Raw genomic sequence first — 21,519 nt, 5'->3', positions numbered from 1 at the left:
TAGATTACATCACAAATGATAGAGAATTAAAAAAATAAACTATATATATATATATATATATAGTTTATTTTATTTATTTAAAGACAAACCTTTGATAATTTTGTTTCTATAATTTTATATATTGTTCTATGTCCTACAATAAACTCATCCTCTTTTGGAGAAATGTGCATTTAATTTTTAGGGTGCATTTACTGGATTTACAACCTATAAGGACTTTATAAAACAATATTATTAGGACATTTTAGGACGCATTATTCACAATATTTAGAGATGGTATAGCCTATAGGCCTAATTTACAATATATGATAATATATCATAGCTATAGCTAAATCGGCCATACATTGTAGCCTATACTAAAATGGAAAAATAAATGATTGAATAATACCCAAAATAGACTACCGGTAAGCTAATGACCAAACATTGTTTGCAAAACCACATCATTATTTCATACAGAAATAATGATACTAATGTATTATTATATATTATATATAGGCTATGCCTACCGGTATTTAATTGTGTATAGCCTTTTTTCATTAGCGTATATTAATTTAAAAAAATAATTAAACCTTGTCCTTTTTCTTGTTGTGTGTTGTGTTTACCGTTTTGGTGACATTAATGTGGCTGTTTCATTCGGGGGGGGGGGGGGGGGGGGGGCTGGAGTCTGCACAGGCGAAAACACAGGGAGCGCTCATGCACGTGTGCAGGTGCAAGCTGCCAGGCTGTGTCCTGACTTCTTCTGACACACACACACACACACACACACACACACGGCACGCACGCACACGCACAATATTTGTTCTAATGACATAATTGTCAGATAAATATTCCATACGGGGAGAGGAGAGGATGAGACACCGTCGGACATGCTCTGATAGGAGCGGAGCGCCGAGCACTAACTTTGAAGATGCAGTGAGCATGGCAGCAGCACTGTGACTGAACTGAACTAACTTACACCGTGATGTCCCTCTTATGCACGGGGGGGATAAGAGTTCATTAAGAAACGCATTGCCACGATATTTAGGACGTTTTTTTGGTTGTAATTGTTGTTTTTAAGGTAAGTTGTTACTAGGCATGCTAACCGTTTTACACACATACTTTTCGTTGCATGACAAATTAGACAAAACGTGACAGAAACGTGCAGCCTTGCATGTGCTGTGCAATTTCTAATGTTTTACTGTGTTCATATCATTCATTTCTTTGCCAGAGGTTTGCTATGGTGGAAGGACAACTTGGACAAGCATCCTCACGTTTTGGTAAGATTTGACGCATCTGATAATCATATAGCCTAATTACTGTAGCCAAGCAAGCCGCAGATTTCTGCTTATTTTGTGTTTAGGCTACTATATGCATATTAGGCGGAATTATAAACAAATTATTTCAAGTTTTTTGATTGAAGGCTACTTTATTTACAGTTTATCAACAGTTAGCAAAATAGTGCAGTGTAGAATTATAGGCTATATATACAATGATGCTAAAGGGAGAACACACAAAAAAGTTAATTCATCATGTAGGCTACAGTTTGGGAAGTGTCCAATAAATGTACATTGTTTTCCTAACCCAGACATGAATCGCAGGGCTGTGTGTGCCGGGTGCCATCGTCTCATACGGGATAAATTCCTGCTCAGACTCAACGGCGGCCTGTGGCACGAGCAGTGCGTGAGATGTGCGGTGTGCGGAGACCCGCTCAGGAACACCTGCTTTCTAAGGGACCACAAACTGTACTGCAAACACCACTACTCAGAGTAAGTGCTACTGTATGTGGACTTTGTTGATTGCTGCAGAAAGTAATGATTGAACCACTTAGTTATAATAGGCCCGACATTACAGCGATCTGAAACTGCAAGCTCGATGCATTGCACTATGTGAGCTACAGCGAGCTGCAGTGTGATGAATTTATTTATGCATTTTCATTGTTCAAAAAAAGGGATTTATCTTATGTTTGCTCATTCCCAAAATGGGGACGATAAGCGTTTCATTATTGGTTTTGCACATGCACAGCCTACTGTAGCCTAGAGATGTTAACATTTTCTCAACATTCCAATGCATGCATGAATGCATGCATGCTGGATTAAAAATAAATAAAACTAGCCTAATAATAAAATTACAAAAATATAATAGAAATTGTGGCTCGCCTTACATTTTGCAATTCAATGTCAAATATCAGTATGCTATTTAGATTTTTTTGTGATTATCCATTTGCCACCTAAATGTTTAAATGCCTTATTTATCCTGGTAGCCAATGTAATGAACTAAAAATAGGATGATGATGATGATGATTATCCAGTTTGTACATTAGTTTACAATTAAATCAAAATTAACCAGATGCATTACAGTAGGCTATAGCGCAGTTGCACGCAATTTAAAATTGTGCACTGCAGGGATAATAATTAACATTGGTTTGCCTATGATCGGATTGACTTGTAATTGTCATTTTAGTTTTCACCTTTAGTTTTCTATTCCCACAAGCAAAAATGTGCATTTACTTATCAGTCGAATGCAATCGAGCCAGCAGCCTCGCCTGAGCCGACCGGCTTTGATTAGGAAATGTGGAAATATGGAGGCGTCCGATAGCAGCTTTGAACAGTCCTCCTATAACTAGGTAGATCAAAAACCTTCTGTACTCTTTTCTAGATTCACAGGACCGAACATGAGAATTACTGGTAGTCACCAACTCTCATAACCTCTCATAAGATGTCGCAAAGGTCAGGCTGTGTGGCCCCACTGTAGGTTTTGATATAGAGCACCGAAGTCTGACGCCAATATCGGTAGAGGGCGCAAATCCACGGGTTCGTGTACTTTTTATTTGCATTGTAATCCCCATAGGGGTATTTTAGATCGCCTCATATAAGTACTGTTTGAAAAATAAACATCCCCGGCCGCTTCACTCATATGGACATGAAGATTGAAGAATCCACTGACTGAGAGAAAACGCTATTGTTACTGCTACTGAATTAGTTACATTTTCGCTAGAAACAGACTGTATCATATATGAGTGACAGACTGTCGCAAACGATACAGAGACACCGATACAGAGACACCTCCAGAGACAATAACGCAGAGACAGCTTGTTTATTTTTGGACCACAACGTTTATATGAAACGATTTTAAGATGAGCCCATGTTATTCTCCATAGAGAAATTACTTCCGTGAACCAGGCAGAACCAGGGGATGAGTCAGGACTTCGGCGCTCTATATGCACTAAGGAAATCATGTCCATGTTTGTCCTTGAAAATATAAAAGTGTGGATGACAGACAGACAGACAGACAACAGGGACAAGCGAAAAGGTAGTGATAAGTTACTTGTTGGATACAACAGTACAAAAGTTATTTGTTGGATACAACAGTACTTGGATGCAGTATTTCTATTCCCTGTGATCTTTAAGATAATTAAGCTGCGTGCGTGCGTGTGTGTGTGTGTGTGTGCGTGTGTGTGTGTGTGTGTGTGTGCGCGCGCGTGCACGCGCGCGTGTGTGTGTGTGTGTGTGTGTGTGTGTGTGTGTGTGTGTGCGTGTGTGTGTGCGGGTGTGTGTGTAGTGTGGAGAACAAGGTGACTTCAAGAGGAAGTGGTGTTGTGGTCCCTGGAATGTAGAAACGTGCAATTTGTGCACGCACACGCGCACACACACACACACACACACACACACACACACACACACACACACACACACACACACACACACACACACACATAAACAAACATGGTCTCACCTCCACATACACAATCTTGGGTAGAGTTCAAGTGACACGTTGTCAAAATGTGTTAAAATTTCGAGGCCCATTCGTGTGGCAACTGCAAGCTGGGGACAGCATATGGTCTCTTCAAAGAGGCAGTGCCACCCCATAGCCCCTCCCATAAGCCCCCCCCCCCCCCCCCCCCATTTACACACACTGACACACTCACCTAAATAAGAGCCAAGGCAAAGAATTTGCACACCATAAAAGGTGGCAGCTCACATTATTTCTGATCAATTTAGTGACGGTCATTCTGCCAAGCAGACAGCAAGATGGGAAACATGACACTCCTCCAAGAAGTGGTGTCGTGCAGGACATGGGTACCTTTGCAGGTGCACAAGTCATTACAAAACCACAAAACCATGAACATTTTGTCTAATTAACTTATTAAGGTTATCACTTACATGTATGAGTCACTGAGCATGAGACATCTGACATAATCAGCATGGCTCGAGTAGTCTAAAAGCCTGATTAGTGCCTAATTTATACTCCGCTACACAATGACACGCAACACCCTTGTACGCTGGAGCATAAATGAAGCATAACGTGTGTGGCCATTGAACATGATGGCCCACAATGACAGAAATTCAGAGCAGTGCAGTAATTAGAAGAATAATATAAGGGGAGTGAGCCATATGCTATTGGGTCAGGGGGATCCCTGCCGGAGAGCCGATGAGGTGAGTGTGAACTTTTGGTGGAGACGGTGCACGCCATGATCCTGGCGTTTTGTGCCATGGCATCTGGATATACGGGCTCACAGGAGCCCCCCACGTCGAACGCTGGGACAACACCCAGTCGACCGTGAGATATCTGACCTGACCAATTAGCAGGAGGCCTGGTGCCAAAGCACCACCTCTAAGGTCTCATGTCTCAACCCCAACACCACCACCACCAAACCCCATCCTGCTGCACTGGCCAGGGTTCTGGCACCTTACACCTATACGCTGCTATTGTTCCAGTCAGGGTTTTCAAATGAGGTCAGTCTCTCTCTCTCTCTCTCTCTCTCTCTCTCTCTCTCTCTCTCCCCCCTCTCTCTCTATCCCTCTCTAGCTCTCTCTGACCAACTGTCTTCTCCTTCTGTCTATAATGTCCTTGCTGGCTCTTTTGCAGAGCCAGCTACTGGTGTTGATTATTTCATACTGTGGCAGCATTTGTCACCTACCACATTATTGTAGGCCTACTTTCTGTTTGGATCTCACCTATTTTTTCCTCATTGCTCACCCTGGTCAGAGGTAGCCAGACGGAGTTCTTGGCCAACATGAATGGAAAGTGTATAATGTAATACTGCCAGACTGCAATCACCGGAATCAAGTCATATACAGTATCAACAGATTCAGAGATGTCATTATATATTCCCTATTCAGTTTATCACTTTTAAAAAGTTGTATTACCTTTACAAAATATTGCAATATTTTGTTATTTATTTAGAAAGGTCGAGTGACTTATAAGTGTGAGAACAGGTTGAATGGCATGAACCCAAGTCACCAAGCAAGGGTAAATGGTCACATGGAATAATAGTATTACTATTATTATTATTATTATTTTGGAAAATGTAGTGCTTCAAATAATGTAGATGCTTAGGACTCGGAGTGTTGGTCAGCGTGTGACATCGATCTAGTGTGGAATTATAAAATCTGGTGTTTTTTTGTTGAGTGACACAGCCACATCCTACTATAAATGTGCCACATCTGTGTGTGTGTGTGTGTGTGTGTGTGTGTGTGTGTGTGTGTGTGTGTGTGTGTGTGTGTGTGTGTGCGTGTACGGTTGTAATGCACGTAACTCGAGAACCGTTTTCCGTTTTCCCCACTTCAAATTCTACACACGCGTTCCACACCCCCGGAGGGAGTGCAGTGCCGGTATAGAGTCGGCCGGACCCACGGTTCTCCAGAACCACCACAATAGGCTCTGGTCAGGCTCTGCCAGTCGGCCTAATCAGCCTAAATCCCCTGTGTAATTTCCAGCCTCTGCCTCAGCCAATTGATTGCCTTGGCAACCCCACACCTGCCAATTGATTACTTAACCAGTCCACTTTTTCCAGTCAGTTTGCACTCTTCAGACACAGGCAGACAGACAGATACAGAGATCTCCATGTGGGACACAGACAGATAGTTAAAATGGGTGCTATGACATATTATCGTTCCCAAGTACTGTATAGGCCGGTGGCCGACGGGAACGTACAGGTCTAGTTGTATAATTCATGCTGCCATGTGAGTGCTACTTCCTGATCCAGCTACACTGACAGACAATTGTCAGATTATCAGAGGATCCAGATTGGCTGAGCGCTTCAGTGAGCACGGGTACACCGGTGACCTGATTGGTCATCACGTCAGCATTGTGATCTGAGTTCTGCTTGACCCCCAGATCCTTATCTGATACATAGCTTAGCTTCTCAATCAGTGTGTGTGTGTGTGTGTGTGTGTGTGTGTGTGTGTGTGTGTGTGTGTGTGTGTGTGTGTGTGTGTGTGTGTGTGTATGTGTGTGTGTGGGGGGGTGTGTGTGTGTGTGTGTGTGTGTGTGTGTGTGTGTGTGTGTGTGTGTGTGTGTGTTCACTAAAGGTTCCAGGTTAACCTGATCCAGAAACAGGATCTGTGTGTCTGCGTCGTGTCCACTAGACCAGCGGTGTGTTTGTCTGACGACTAAAGGTCAGCTTTACAAGTCAGGTCAGGAACAATGGGAAAGAAAGTGTGTGTGTGTGTGTGTGTGTGTGTGTGTGTGTGTGTGTGTGTGTGTGTGTGTGTGTGTGTGTGTGTGTGTGTGTGTGACTGCGTGTGCCTGCGTGTGTCTGCGTGCGTGCGTGTGTCTCATGTATGTGCAGGTATGTGTCTGCACTCTGCATAATATGTTCAGGTACGTGTCTCTAGTTTTAAGAAATATTAAGCCTGATTTATACTTTATTGCGTACTTGTATCGCACAGAACCAAGTACAAATCAGGGGATACATTTCCACGAGACATATCAGACCTCTCAGTCCTCTACTGACTGAGTGATGTCAGTATGGAGGAAAGCAATCTTTTTAGCTGACTTATTCATCTGGAATGTTCTTGTCACTAATTGCAACGTTTAAATCCAGCGTGACCACGCCTGATCTCCTGGCAGTACTTCTGGACCATGTCAACGGAAACTCTGAAATATTAAACACCTCAAGCAGCTCTAGAGGTGCTTTTACCTTTGCATTAATGGTGCTTTAAAGTACTGCGTTAGTACATAATCTAATTAGACGTGCTGGGCAGGGCGTATCGCAGGAAAAGCAACTCGCTAAATGTATATGTGATCTCAGGGGCGGTAATGCCGAGAGGTTGTTCCTCGTTGACATCTCATGCATTAGCATCATGTTGTGCCATTAATTCAAGCACTTCTGTGTTATCATAGGAACCCAGAAACATTCAAGGTATTTCCCTGGGCTGTACGTCCTTTGAAATACTTCTTTGATGCATCTACCGTTGCCACAGGAATGTGCATACCACAGACGGTATGTTGGCCATATTAAAACACATACCACTGGGACTGCGGGGCAGACGGGCTGGGATCGGTCAAGCAGGCCGGCTGACCCTTCGGAGCTTCCTGGAATGGGCTTTACCGTTTCCCTAGCGACCCCACGGCAACGGTAATAGAGCTCAGCAATGTTTGGTGTCAGGACAGGATGCTGCCGTTCCAAACCTTTTAAAGCCTAATTTATTCTCCGCCGTACCGCGGTGTCGCGCGTCACGACGTGTCACATCCCGTTGAGCGATGAAGTATGAATCGGGCTTTAAAGGTCACTTTGTTTCATAATATAGTTTACGTGCATTATTTTGACTGTAAACATGATGCTTCATTTATTTTTCAGATTTAGTAGTAGCCTACTATTTGGTTCCAGTTCATAGTAGAGAGGAATAAAGACTTGACTATAGCCTACCTGCAACGATACAAGAGCATTGTCCACCCCAGTCTAACTGATTAGATCATTCATTGCAAAGTTTTGCTTATTTTCTTTCTTGTTGTCATAATGTTGCCTTGCCGCACTTAAATAATAAGTCCTTTTGTTGTCATCATTGGCAGGATAAATTCAACATACATTATTAATTCATACAATTGTCATTATAAATGAATTAGTGCAAGATAGTGATATAGGTTTAGGAATATGGATGTGCATCAATGATATATTATACAGTATGGTGATAGGTATGGGAAATACAGTTATAAGGTAGCATGATAATATGGATAAAATAAATTGATATATTCATAGCATATACAGGGTAGGAAATATGGATACAGTATGGGTAGCACTCAGATGGGTTAGTAGGATATGTAGGTAATTGATATAAATGTAAAATCTCTCTCCTTACTGACTACATGGTGTAGCCTATGTGTACGAGTTAACAAGAAAAGGAGTGCTGTCATGTTCTCATGCCTCCGTGGTGACTGGGCCAGTTAACCCCAGTCAGTCACGCCTGAGAGACAAACACCAGTTCCAGAATGATGACGCATCATCCTGCGTGACAGACCCCAAATGCCGAGGTGCCAACCAGCGGACAATAGTCCTGCTGCTTGAGGACTGGCTTGGCCTTTGTCCCGCTCTGGTTAAGCAGACTTAGAGATAATTCTGCGGATAATTCCCGGGACCGGCGGCCCCCGCCTGTCCCACCGGGAGACCTGATTCCCCCCCTCTGCCTGGAGCCATGGCCTGCCGAGAGCCTTTTCTTCCCGCCTCCCCGGGAGCACGGCCTCGGACACGCTAGCCGGAGCCACGGCAACAGTCTCTGAGGCTTAGCTCACCATCGCCTGGTTGCCAGGCGCTAAGACGCACACCCGCCACTCTGGGGGTATGTGTCTGAGTGGCTGGGAGGAGGAGGAGGAGGGGACAGGACAGGGGTGAGGGGAAGAGGCCGGTCGGCTCGTTTTGAGTGACAGCTCTACTTCTGCTACATTCCGGAAGGCGACGAAGCATTTCTCTAGTGCAGTGTGGATCTCAAACTTTTTATTTCAAGGACCCCCATAACTCAGAGATATGAGACTTGATATCACGATGATTTTGGATACCGTAATATCGTAAGATGATGTTGTTGTAATCACTTAATCCCTATTTAATTATTTCAAGGATTTTCAAAAATACAGTTGTGAGATTGTAGATTGGTTATTTTTTGCTATCATATACCATACATAAAAATGCATGATATATGAACAACCATAATGATAATGAGGTATATGGTGTGTTTCTTTCTTTTCTGCTTTATTTGTTGCAAATGTCTTGTGTGACTTGTCTTGTGTATTGAAAAACAATAAAAATATTCATCATAAAAGATATTGTGACATTTGATTTTGTCCATATTGCCCAGCCCTACTCCTCATTGTTTACTGGATTATTTCTCAGAGTCCTCCCATCCTGTCTCTGTCTCACTGTCTTTCTTTGCTTCTTTCTGTCTCTGTCTGTCTCCGTCCTCTCCGTCTGTCTGTCTCTCTCCGGTGCAGTCTGTTCGCGGTGCGCTGCGGGGGCTGTGCCGAGGCCATCTCTCCAGTGGAGCTGGTGATGCGCACGTCGGCTGCTGTGTTCCACCTGCGCTGTTTCACCTGCAGCGTGTGTTCCTGTCGCCTGCAGACCGGCGACCGCTGTGTCCTCCGGGACGGACAGCTCCTGTGTGCCAGAGAGGACTACCACCAGTGTCTGGCCAGCCCCACCTCCTCCGACGACACGGGTACACACTGACTGTGTGTGTGTGTGTGTGTGTGTGTGTGTGTGTGTGTGTGTGTGTGTGTGTGTGTGTGTGTGTGTGATTGCATTTTGTACGGCACCTTTAATGTAAATATTTGTGTCCTTGTATTTGTATCTCTTATGTGGACATAAATAAATGATTAAAATGTGTGTGTGTGTGTGTGTGTGTGTGTGTGTGTGTGTGTGTGTGTGTGTGTGTGTGTGTGTGTGTGTGTGTTATTCTATTTAGTGTGTATGAGAAGTGACAACTTAAACAACAATATTCACATTCTGATTAAATTAGTGTGAAATAAATGAAAATATTATATCTCCAGGATATATATACAAATATTTCCATGACAGAAAGAGGTAAAAGTTTAAAATGTATCAAAATGATCAGTATAGGTATAAAATGTTTGCAGTCTGGTATAAGACAAAGATGTTCTACCTGTATATTATCTTCAACCACCACCTGCTTCCTTTGTTCCTTTGTCCATTGTCATGGATGAACAAAATAGAAGCTGCCTTTCAACCTTTAGTCTTTTCCCTTTATTAGGTAAAAGTGATGAGGAGGAGGAAGAGGACAGTGAGAAGGCTCCAGGTGGACGTAGCAGCATTGACGACGCAGACAGCAAACGGCCCAAGAGACCTCGCACCATCCTCACCACACAGCAGAGACGAGCCTTCAAAGCCTCCTTCGAGGTCTCCTCCAAGCCCTGTCGAAAGGTACAGAAGACCTTTGATTTTTATTGCGCTACAGTTTTAGTTTCTATTATTCAAGCATTAAATTTGAATTAAATAGGCTGCAAGTATTGGGCTTGGGTTTTAGCTATTTTCGAAAGCTAATGAAATACACACATGCCTTCTTTGAGGTGGTGCATGGGTTAGAAATGATCATAATAGAAAAATCACACCCGGAAGTTCCAGACACACAGGAACGCGGCCCGGTTCCGGCGAGCCGCCCCGTGTCCGAAACGGTCGAGAAATGACAGGGTTACCGTGTGGGGGTCCCCGGGTGGTCCAACATCCAACCAACCAACCAAACGCTATTTTCGTGCTCGGACAGAGGGACCCAGGGACACACATACAGTAGCTGTCTATAGGAGTGGTTGCACCACTCAAAAACAAAATTGTTGAAGAGAGGGAAGAGGAAGCCCTGCGATCAAATGAGTGTGCAAGGTTTTATTCTTTTTCTATCTACTGTATGCCTTACTGCACTATTCCCTGCATATTAAAGGGGTATTCTCCTCTTGCACAATGTAGTAGACGGGACTTCCTGGTTCTGTATCCCCCGTCTCTTCACTTCCGGCCCATCCACAGTGCATTGATTTCGCTGCATTTCTACGGACAATATTATTATTTTCTCGTCACTGGTAAATTCTGTAAGTACGTTTAAAATTTACTTTTATTTGTATGGTTCATTAATATACCTTTCGTTTTTATCGGAATTGTTTTATCGTGTGTTTATTTCCAAAAATGTGTTCATTCGAAATGATGTGGATTGCTACTAGGCGGTAGGCGGTACTAGGCTACTGTAGATTCTAAGGTAAACCTTTTATTATGCTACAATCTGTTTAATAAGCTAACGTTTGTTAAGTGTTTTTATCAGTGGTGTCTTTTAAGCTTTTGGGGCTTTATTTAATGTATAAATAAATATACATCAAAATAAACGTTTACTGTTAGAGCAAGGACCCGTTTGGGGAAGCACCCTATGATGGTTTAATTTGTTTGTGCATACTGCATATACAGCATATCATCATGAGACATCATCACGTTTGTTAGACCTAGACTCGTTTGATAATGACAAAGAACACGTTAGCAACATTAGCATCATCATCATGACATTTAGCATCACAGATTAGCTCCGTCTGAAGCCAATCTCTCATATAGCCATTAATAAATGGTTTGCATAATTACAGTACATTCAAGCACAACTCAATACAACAACTGTTAACTGTGAATTCAATCAATTCATCATAATGATAAATTATGTTTGTGTTTGTGATGTTTTATAATGTTATGCCAAATATGTTCAGTATGTCTGCTTTTTCCACCACTGCCTGCATCTGATCACAGATAAATGTATTTATCTGTACAAACACTCTGTACTTTATTATTTTTTTTTCACATTATAAGGCCTACATACTCTTATTATTGCATGACAAAAGGTGAAATTGGGCTATCTACATGCTCACAAGTCACAATGCAATGTGGTCTTGTAGATATTTTTTTTATTATTCAAATATTAATAACCCTGTTTCTATGTGTAGGGACCCACAACCAGGTAGCCTTCATGATCATCTGACAAATACAGGAGGACAGTGTTGGCAGGTATGTTTTTTTTATTCATTTGTATTATTGTATCATACCACATCTGTCTGATCGGTGCAGTTATCCACTGGTCTCGCTCTCCTCTCCCAAACACACATCTTAATGAATTCCTGCCGTGCTTCTATGTACTCATATGTGTATTGGTCAAGACACTGTACCTAAAGAATGCAGCATTTTTGTGTCTGTGTTTCTCACAAAAGACTGATTCTTTATAAAATCTAATTGTCTATATGCGCCTCGTTTTTTGCTCCAGGATGAAGAAAGGCACTGTAAAGTATATGAAGAGGGCGTGTGGTTCTGCAGAGTTTTGCTCAGTCCCTCTTTGCTCTACATCAGCTTCAGTCTGTTCGCTCAGTTTCCATGCCATCCCAGCTAATGCTGAACTGAGGGCAAGGTGGCTTGTCAACATCAAAAGGGATGACTTCAAAGGAGCCACTGCCATTCCTAGAAAAATAATAGATTTTCAAAATATTGCATTCATGTGTGAAAGGTTTGATTTACAAGTATGTATCCAACTTCCAGCATACAAATGGAACCAAATTGATCAGTACAGGTCCATCCTATAATTTTACATCTTGACTTAGATCTTCATACACTTGTATAGCAGGAGTATGCATGCAGACAGATAAACAAACAGAACACAGAAAGCTTCCATATATGATACAATAATAATGAATAAAAAAACATACCTGCCAACACTGTCCTCCTGTATTTGTCAGATGATCATGAAGGCTACCTGGTTGTGGGTCCCTACACACAGAAACAGGGTTATTAATATTTGAATAATTAAAAAAAAGATCTACAAGACCACATTGCATTGTGACTTGTGAGCATGTAGATAGCCCAATTTCACTTTTTGTCATGCAATAATAAGAGTATGTAGGCCTTATAATATGAAAAAATAATAATAAAGTACAGTGTTTGTACAGATAAATACATTTATCTGTGATCAGATGCAGGCAGTGGTGGAAAAAGCAGACATACTGAACATATTTGGCATAACATTATAAAACATCACAAACACAAACATAATTTATCATTATGATGAATTGATTGAATTCACAGTTAACAGTTGTTGTATTGAGTTGTGCTTGAATGTACTGTAATTATGCAAACCATTTATTAATGGCTATATGAGAGATTGGCTTCAGACGGAGCTAATCTGTGATGCTAAATGTCATGATGATGATGCTAATGTTGCTAACGTGTTCTTTGTCATTATCAAACGAGTCTAGGTCTAACAAACGTGATGATGTCTCATGATGATATGCTGTATATGCAGTATGCACAAACAAATTAAACCATCATAGGGTGCTTCCCCAAACGGGTCCTTGCTCTAACAGTAAACGTTTATTTTGATGTATATTTATTTATACATTAAATAAAGCCCCAAAAGCTTAAAAGACACCACTGATAAAAACACTTAACAAACGTTAGCTTATTAAACAGATTGTAGCATAATAAAAGGTTTACCTTAGAATCTACAGTAGCCTAGTACCGCCTACCGCCTAGTAGCAATCCACATCATTTCGAATGAACACATTTTTGGAAATAAACACACGATAAAACAATTCCGATAAAAACGAAAGGTATATTAATGAACCATACAAATAAAAGTAAATTTTAAACGTACTTACAGAATTTACCAGTGACGAGAAAATAATAATATTGTCCGTAGAAATGCAGCGAAATCAATGCACTGTGGATGGGCCGGAAGTGAAGAGACGGGGGATACAGAACCAGGAAGTCCCGTCTACTACATTGTGCAAGAGGAGAATACTGGGGAAAAAGCTAAATGTATAATTTTCGGCCAAATACGAGACTGGGCTTCGGGGGGAGGGGGGGGGATTCCAAGCTTTCTGGAATGATGTGTGGGAGAACATACAGCAGATTCTAAGCTTACAAATACCAAGGACCTTCCTAGCTCCATATTTGGGTGATCTCCCAGATGAATTGACAGGCTTTGAGCAAAAGCCTTGAAAACATTTATTGCAGCATTAAATAAGTCCACTACATGTCTACAGGTGGAGCCCCCGTCAGCAGGAAATTGAAGATTATTTAATGTAAAATATGACTTTTAGTCTGTGGCCGGAAGGAGCGGCCTTTGAGGATGTTATGACTCATGAGGGTCACCTTCTCCTCACCTCTTGTCCCTTCTCTTTTATTCCCTTCTCCTCTCTGTCTTTTCCTCTTTGGCCCCCTCTCTCTCTGTTCCTCCTCTGAATCCTTTTCCAAGGTAAGGGAGACCTTGGCAGCAGAGACTGGTCTGAGTGTTCGCGTTGTCCAGGTCTGGTTCCAGAACCAAAGAGCCAAGGTAACACATACACAGTACACACACAGACGCACATGCACACACCCACGCACGCACGCACACACACATGCATACACACACACACACACACACACACGCATAGACGAACATGCACAAAGTCATATGCACCACTAATTAAAGGACTCTTTCGACACTGTGCTCGGCTGCCAGAGTGGAAATCAGTCAGGTTATCTCTTCATACAGGAAACTGATGACATCTTACTGCAAGATCGCTGTAGATTAGGGCCTGTATTTCCTTACAAAGTGGGCGCGTGTGTGGCTTTCCCCTTTGCAATGAAATATGTCCTTTCCTTCGCTATTAATGCGTTCGTTCCAAATGAGTGGCCACAGTCGTATGAAGAACACGGAGGGCTTGCTGAGCCTGCGTTGCAGAGGGTCTGTCGAGTGAGAAGTCAGAGAGGGGATTTTATAGTTGGACCTTTAATATATCATACAGGCTGACCTACTGTACTGTAGTATTAGACCAGTGGTCCGGGGACCAACAGTGGTTCTTGAGGAGATTCCAGGTAAATTATGGAGAGATGGTAACCAAATGGACCTTAAACTCTTGAGAGCATAAAATGAAACCAAATGGACCCATAAGCCATGGACCCTTACGGCTTACGGGTCCATTTGGATTCATTTTTTTATTTATTTTGTCCAAATGTTCCTGAGCTGGTGGAGACCTGTACGTGCCCTGAGGAACACCTTTTCTAGTGATGTTTGTATTCGCCAACCAACCAAACAAAAGTGATGGTGTAATCATGTAAATGTTTGTATTTTATTATTATTAGTTTGCCAAACACCTCCATAAAATGGCTGCCAGAATGATTTTTTTTAGGCTGCATTAGAATTAGAGAATGCTCCCTACCACTTCCTACTAGTGTGTGTAATATCAGGTAGGAAAAGTTTGTTTCACCTCACAACACAGTAGTGTGCCTCAGCGCACCGTTGCAGAATCACTGTGCTAATTGACAAAAGTCCTTTCCAGATGAAGAAACTTGCCAGGAGACAGCAGCAACAGCAGCAGGAGCAGAGACAACCTCATGAGCAGCATGATCACACATCACATCACACAGGTACTGGGCCTTCCAAACACCCTTTTCTGGAACACTATTAAAAATGCTTAACCCCTATTTTTATACTACGTCGTACAATGTCCACACCTGTTGTGAGCTTATAGAGCAGAAAGTTTCACAAAAATAAATGTTTTAAAATGTTTTTTGGGAAATGTGGGTTTTTTTTTTTACATTTTGGTGTAATGGCATGCCCAAAATGGTTATGCCAGGTTGACAGTGGTTAAATGTTGGCTCCATTCTTGAGGGCTTTTGATCCAGTCACGTCTCACATTTGCCATTGACAATGAAAGGAAAATTTACTTCATCATATGTAGACGAGCAAATGGAATAACTATTCACATAAATTCAGTTGTCATCTTACATGATCATGGTGAAAAGATGATAACATAAGTTGACAAATTAATTCATGAATTCTATTGGATGATGTACGACGACAAGAGCGCCCCTCACTTCACACAAGTGTGATTTATTTATAGATACGTTCACTGTGCTCAGACTAGGTGTTGCCTCCCTTTGTACGTTTTCTTTGCTAAAGAATGTATTGTGAATAGAATAGCCTACTGCAAGTTGCAGGTTGTTCAAACGGGGCGCATACTTAGTTTAGACTAGTCATTGGTTAGACATGGGTTAAGGTTAGGTTTAGACTAGTCATTGGTTAGACATGGGTTAAGGTTAGGTTTAGGTGTGCTGCCCCGTGGGAGGTTAGGTTTAGACTAGTCATTGGTTAGACATGGGTTAAGGTTAGGTTTAGACTAGTCATTGGTTAGACATGGGTTAAGGTTAGGTTTAGGTGTGCTGCCCCGTGGGAGGTTAGGTTTAGACTAGTCATTGGTTAGACATGGGTTAAGGTTAGGTTTAGACTAGTCATTGGTTAGACATGGGTTAAGGTTAGGTTTAGGTGTGCTGCCCCGTGGGAGGTTAGGTTTAGGGTGAGGGTTTGAGATAGGTTGATAGTTGTAGGACTAATGACTGGTCTAACCAATGACTAGTCTAAACCAAAAACTGTCTAAACTAAGTACTGCACCCGTTCAAACATGTAGCCGTCAGCCAATGTGACATGACCGCTGACACTGTGGTGCCCCACAGCACCACCCTGTGGCGGTTCGACCTCTGACCTGGACCCCCTGGGAACCTCATACCCTAGTCTTGAACACCACCACCAACTTGGGGTCACCACCCTGGAACAGCAGGATTATGATGTGGACCCCTTCAGACAGGGGCTGACGCCCCCACAGATGCCTGGAGACCACATGCACCCCTATGGTACAGACCTCATTATTGTCTTTATAGGGGAATGAATGTCCAGGCCAGCTACTTTGTATTGTTTGCTGCACTGTAAGGCTGAAAAACTACAGAAGGGCAAAAACATGTCAGTCTTCTGTTTGTACAATATTATGTAAACAATACAGATTAGATGCAGGTTTTTGCTGGTTAGATTTACGTGTGCCAATGTGCAAGGCCAAGGCAGTATTGACTTGTCAAGTGTGTTTATCCCTCAATGGTTTTTAACCTGTAGAGGGCAGCAAACTCACAAAATTGACCTAGGGTTTTCACATAATAATTAGCCTGAATAGATGATAAAATGTCCAAATTATGTGAAATATCCCCTTTAAGTCCTATCCATGTTGTCATTATGACAAATAGCTCCCAGTGTTTTAGCTATTAGTGAAAATCGTAAAAACTTGTTGTTGCACTGTGTCCCTATTTTGTACAACTTGCACAAAATAGGGACACCAGGATTAATGTATTTAAAGCAAACGTATGAACATTTTCTACTTTGTTCCTGTGAAGGTTTTAAGGGCCTCTATGGTGAGACAGACAGAGACCCTCTGTGTCACCTGGCTGACAGTGAGTGTCTCTACCTGGGAGACTCCTCTCTGCTCACCCCCATCGACCGCCTCTACTCCATGCAGGACTCCTACTTCACCTCCTGAGAGTGAAGGAAGGAGCGTCTCCTTCTCTTCCTAGCTCTACCCAGCCAGGCCTTCCTCCCTGTTCCTCTGCGTCTTTGTTCCTCGTCTTTATGTACTGCCTCCCCGCCTGCGACTACTGCACTGATTGTTGAGGAGGTGAGTGTACTGCTGAGGGGAGATGGATAATATATAGTATACCATCCTCTATAGACGGGTTTCTGCGCAACTAGGGAGCAGAACTTCAGCACTCTTTAAAGCATAAATTGGACTGGAATGCATCTTTCCAGTTTGAGACAGACTTGAGGTCATGGACGTAAATGCCTCTATTGGCCACTGGGCTGCACCTTCAACACCGCTGCCATAACTCAGCTGTGTTATGATAATTGTGTTATAGCGTAATATCAGCTGTACACGTTTCAGTCCAAACGATTTTGCTCCCTGCATGCCCGCACACCCAGTAAAACATGATACCTGTCTATAGGTTAGTGATAATTATCCTGATAAATACACTCAGGTTTACTCTATTTTGGGCAATGTAAGAGAGTCAACTACTGCATCCTACGATGGCTCTTCGAAGACATTTCAATGTCCAAAAACTGGGATATCCTATCGTCAGATTTTATCTCAGAAACGTCTCATGTATACTGCTGACAATTACTACACTGCCCCCCAGCTAGTGCTAGTGCCCTGTACAAAATGCACAGTAAAATCCTTAGTGAATTCTGAAGAGTCCATTTGGTTCAATCTTTACACTCTAGGAGTTACATTTTATTGTGTAGGTCTCCAAGATGTGTTGTGAGCGCATGCTGGCTTTGACCCTCCCTCACTCCGTCTGAAATCCAGATGAGTGTGAGAGAAATACGTATATATTGTATCTGTGTATTTGTATTTATTGACATGTGTGTGTATGCTGTTTGTCCTGTACAAATCAACACTAAATAAATAATGCCTTTCATACGGTAAAAATGCTGTGCTTGTATGTACTGCAACATATGACACATGATTTATAATCTGATGAATATTAAGGGTGGGTCCACATTGATATATTTGGGACCCCAAATGTGCCATGGATCATGCAGCTCATTGCTGATCTGCGGTGGGAATGATATGAGGGAGAGTGGACATAATACAGTGCAGACCATAGTGGTAGTGGGCGATACAAATCAAATGCTGATTTATTGGTATGGGTATAGGGGATTCATGTAGAGGGTTACAGCCAGGTCAGTCTATCCACAGCACTTATCGGTCCGATCTAGGTGACAGCCGAGCGAGGCATCTTCCAGTGGCTGTCAGGTGGATCATCAGACTGTTAAAAGCTGGGCTGTGACAGCGGCATGGGTCAGCGGCAGGTAAGCATCACATCCACACACGGCCCCAGACATCATCAACGCTCACATTGTGTGCCTTCGCGGTCAAAGGCCCTCGCTGCATTTTTCTGCCTTTTCCTAGCTTCTTCCTCCAGTCAAACGGAGTGGGGTGGGGGCTAGGGGGACCACCCAGGCACCATGCCCAGGTGGAATGTACTGATCCTGGGTAGGGAGGTTTTGCTACCCCTCGAGGAGGGGGATGGAGGTGGGGGGGTACAGAAAACGGAGGGGCTGAAAGCTGTGTCAGGTGGAGAATGCCCAGGGTGACATGAAGATATGAAGCTCCCGACTGTATGGAGTGGCTCCTTGGCCCAGCCGTGAACCCTCTTCTGGAACCGTCTCGTGTTTCCCACTATGAAATCAGACCTGGGAGAGCAGAGAGCGCAAGTCAATGGTCAGGAACAATCTAACTGTCTGTCACCGTGGTATGCCACTGCCAGCCGGAGCCGTGTGTGTGTGTGTGTGTGTGTGTGTGTGTGTGTGTGTGTGTGTGTGTGTGTGTGTGTGTGCACGCGCGCATGACTTCATACTGAGTAGGAGCAAGCAAACGTTGGGGTAAACTGTTGTCCATTGTTGTTTATTTAACGGAACAGTTTCTTGTATTTTGGGATAGGGGAAGGTATAAAGAGCAGCCAGAAACTTACATTTCAGGGAACCAAGCCAAGCCGCTCACCTGCTGGGTCATCCCCCTCCATTCGCCTTCCTGTGTGCGAGTCTGTGCACTGCTGGCACCATACCTCCATGGCTGGCACGCATATGCAGTGGCCGGCATCATCGGGTGGGATGAGAAAAATAATCAAAGTGTGATCATACGGTCACAGCAGGTAGCAATAACCTCATTATTATTCTGACGGCAGCCAAACACTTTCCTGTCAACAGTGCGGTTATTTATTGCACCCACCGTGCCAACGGCGGGCTGCAAACCCTCTGTCTTTTAACCGCTATAATTGGCTTCATGCTGTTTCAGTGCCCAGGCAAATGTGCACGCTTTGCTGAAGAAATCTTGATTTGGCCCGTTGATGTGTATGATTGGGGCAATTTTTATATACATTAGCCTCTGGCTTATTAGCCAGGCTAGATATACATAGGCCTACTTAGCACAGCATAAGGCTTGATTTACGCGTGGTTGCAAAATCACGGCGCGTCATAGCTCATTGTTCCGTTGTAAGCTTGTAGATCTTCTATTTTTGGCATGTGACACACACAAGTATAAGAATGACCTGATCCATCATGCAACTCCTAATTTTGCAGAATGTCAAAAAAACTGCAGGACACTAAAATTTAATTACAGTATATAGGCTACATAAATTAATCTATTTCTCATTTCATATTAACCTCCATGTGCTGATACAGTGTGGATCAGACTGACCCATCACTAGGGACATAGGGACACATGGAGCAGTGATGCAGAGATGCATAATACACTGTACTTCTCCTCTTCAACTCTTAGTGATGGGGTTGGGGGTGGGGGGGCATTCTGGCCAGTAGATTGTGCCACATTGACACTTCATGCCATGCTTTGGCAGTTTCCCAGGCTTTGTGGCACTTCCACCAGTTGACCCCCAGGTTGTGATGCTCATGCAGGGGGTGAGAGGTGGGTGACTTGGGCCAGTATGAAGGTGTTACAGCAAGACAGTGCCAGAGCACTTCACATTGCACCCGTGAAAGTGAGCAGTGGGAGAACGCCAGCGCTGATAGGGGTGGCATTGGCTCCGGGTGTAGACTAGAGTGGCGTCTTGGGAACGTTCGATCCCAGAGTTGGTGTTGAAGTGTCCTTGAGCAACCCTTTAGAACCCCTAATTGCTCCCGATGAGCAGGTTGGTGCCTTGCATGATTTCCTTTGCCATCGGTGTATGTATGAATGTGTGTGTAGGTGGGTGGTTGTAAATTAATGCATCATTATATTGTAAAGCGCCTCGGATAAAGGTGCTATATAAACGCACCATTTACCATTTATTTGATAGAGCATTTGATTTGGTTCCTGGTTATGTGTAAGATAAACTTTAATAATGGTAGTTTACTAGTTTCTCATTCTGTGCTGTTTAATTATCATTAGTGCCCTGTCTTTATAATCCTCACATTAACTTTTCCATTAGATTGCTTGTATACAACATCAGTAGTATGTACAGCTCCATCTAAAAAAAAAAAAAATGTGTTAAAGTTAATTTTCTTCCGTAATATAATTCAAAAAGTGAAACTTGAAAACATATTTTCAATTCATTGTGCATAAAGTGAAGTATTTAAAACCTTTTTTTATTTTAATCTTTATTATGGCCTAGATTCTCAGATCTCTGTGGGGTTCAGGTCAGGCCAGTTGGTTGGTCAGTTAAGCCCAGTAATACCATGGTCAGTACACCAGTTACTAGTAGTTTTGGCACTGTGGGCAGGTGCCAAATCGAGCTGGAAAGGACATGAAGCTTGTCAATATACTGAAGCACAATGTACTGTAATGTGGCACCTGCCCACTGAGCCAAAACTACTAGTAAATGGTGTACTGACTACTGTATTACTGTGCTTAACTGACCAGCCAACTGGCCTGACCTCAACTCCACGGATATCTAAGTTGTATTGTCAAGGTGTGAGACATGAGACTCAACAATACAAATGCATTTACGGCTGTTGTCAAAGCAAAACTGGGCTTCCATAACACCTCTCACCTACTTTTCAGATGGTCGACATTTCTCGTTTATTATTATTTTATTTTTTTTGGTTTCGTGAAATATTCTAATATATTGAGATTGGATTTTCATGAGCTGTACGCCATAATCATCAAGATTAAAACAAAAAAATACTTCACTTTATGCACAATGAATTGAGAATAATTATATTAGGGAAGAAAATGAACTTTTACACAATATCTTATTTTCTTTAGATGGAGTATACTGTATATTCCACACACTGCGCTGGAAAGGGGAATAGGGATTAGTTTAGTCACTGTGACTATTGTGAAATTGCATAAACAGGAAAAGCACAACAACGATATATTGAAACTATAGGGTGTTTAAGGGGGCGCTTGGCACAACTCAACTAAATTGGTACTAGAGGTTTGGGGTTAGGGTTAGTCACACAATGAGTGAGTCGCACTATGAGGGATATCAAATATACATTGTAAAGCTTG

The 21,519-nt window shown here is 42.7% G+C and overlaps 1 protein-coding gene and 1 long non-coding RNA gene across 2 annotated transcripts; both read left to right on the top strand.

Moving 5' to 3' along the window:
- Positions 1-1,563: 1,563 nt before the first annotated feature.
- Positions 1,564-17,055, top strand: lmx1a (LIM homeobox transcription factor 1, alpha; the record flags this gene model as incomplete). Its single annotated transcript, XM_080769416.1, has 7 exons — positions 1,564-1,742; positions 9,181-9,404; positions 9,957-10,126; positions 13,968-14,045; positions 15,034-15,121; positions 16,208-16,384; positions 16,913-17,055. 7 exons carry the CDS (start codon positions 1,564-1,566, stop codon positions 17,053-17,055), a joined length of 1,059 nt encoding a protein of 352 aa, XP_080625542.1.
- On the top strand, positions 10,708-12,414 carry LOC308319965. The gene is made up of 3 exons (XR_013964504.1): positions 10,708-10,782; positions 11,671-11,731; positions 11,985-12,414. It is a non-coding gene; the product is annotated as an uncharacterized lncRNA (long non-coding RNA).
- Positions 17,056-21,519: the final 4,464 nt, after the last annotated feature.

Source organism: Protomyctophum bolini (assembly GCF_963924005.1).
Source record: "Protomyctophum bolini genome assembly, chromosome: 8".
NCBI classification, from domain to species: domain Eukaryota; kingdom Metazoa; phylum Chordata; class Actinopteri; order Myctophiformes; family Myctophidae; genus Protomyctophum; species Protomyctophum bolini.
This window is presented reverse-complemented; position numbering and strand designations above follow the sequence as displayed.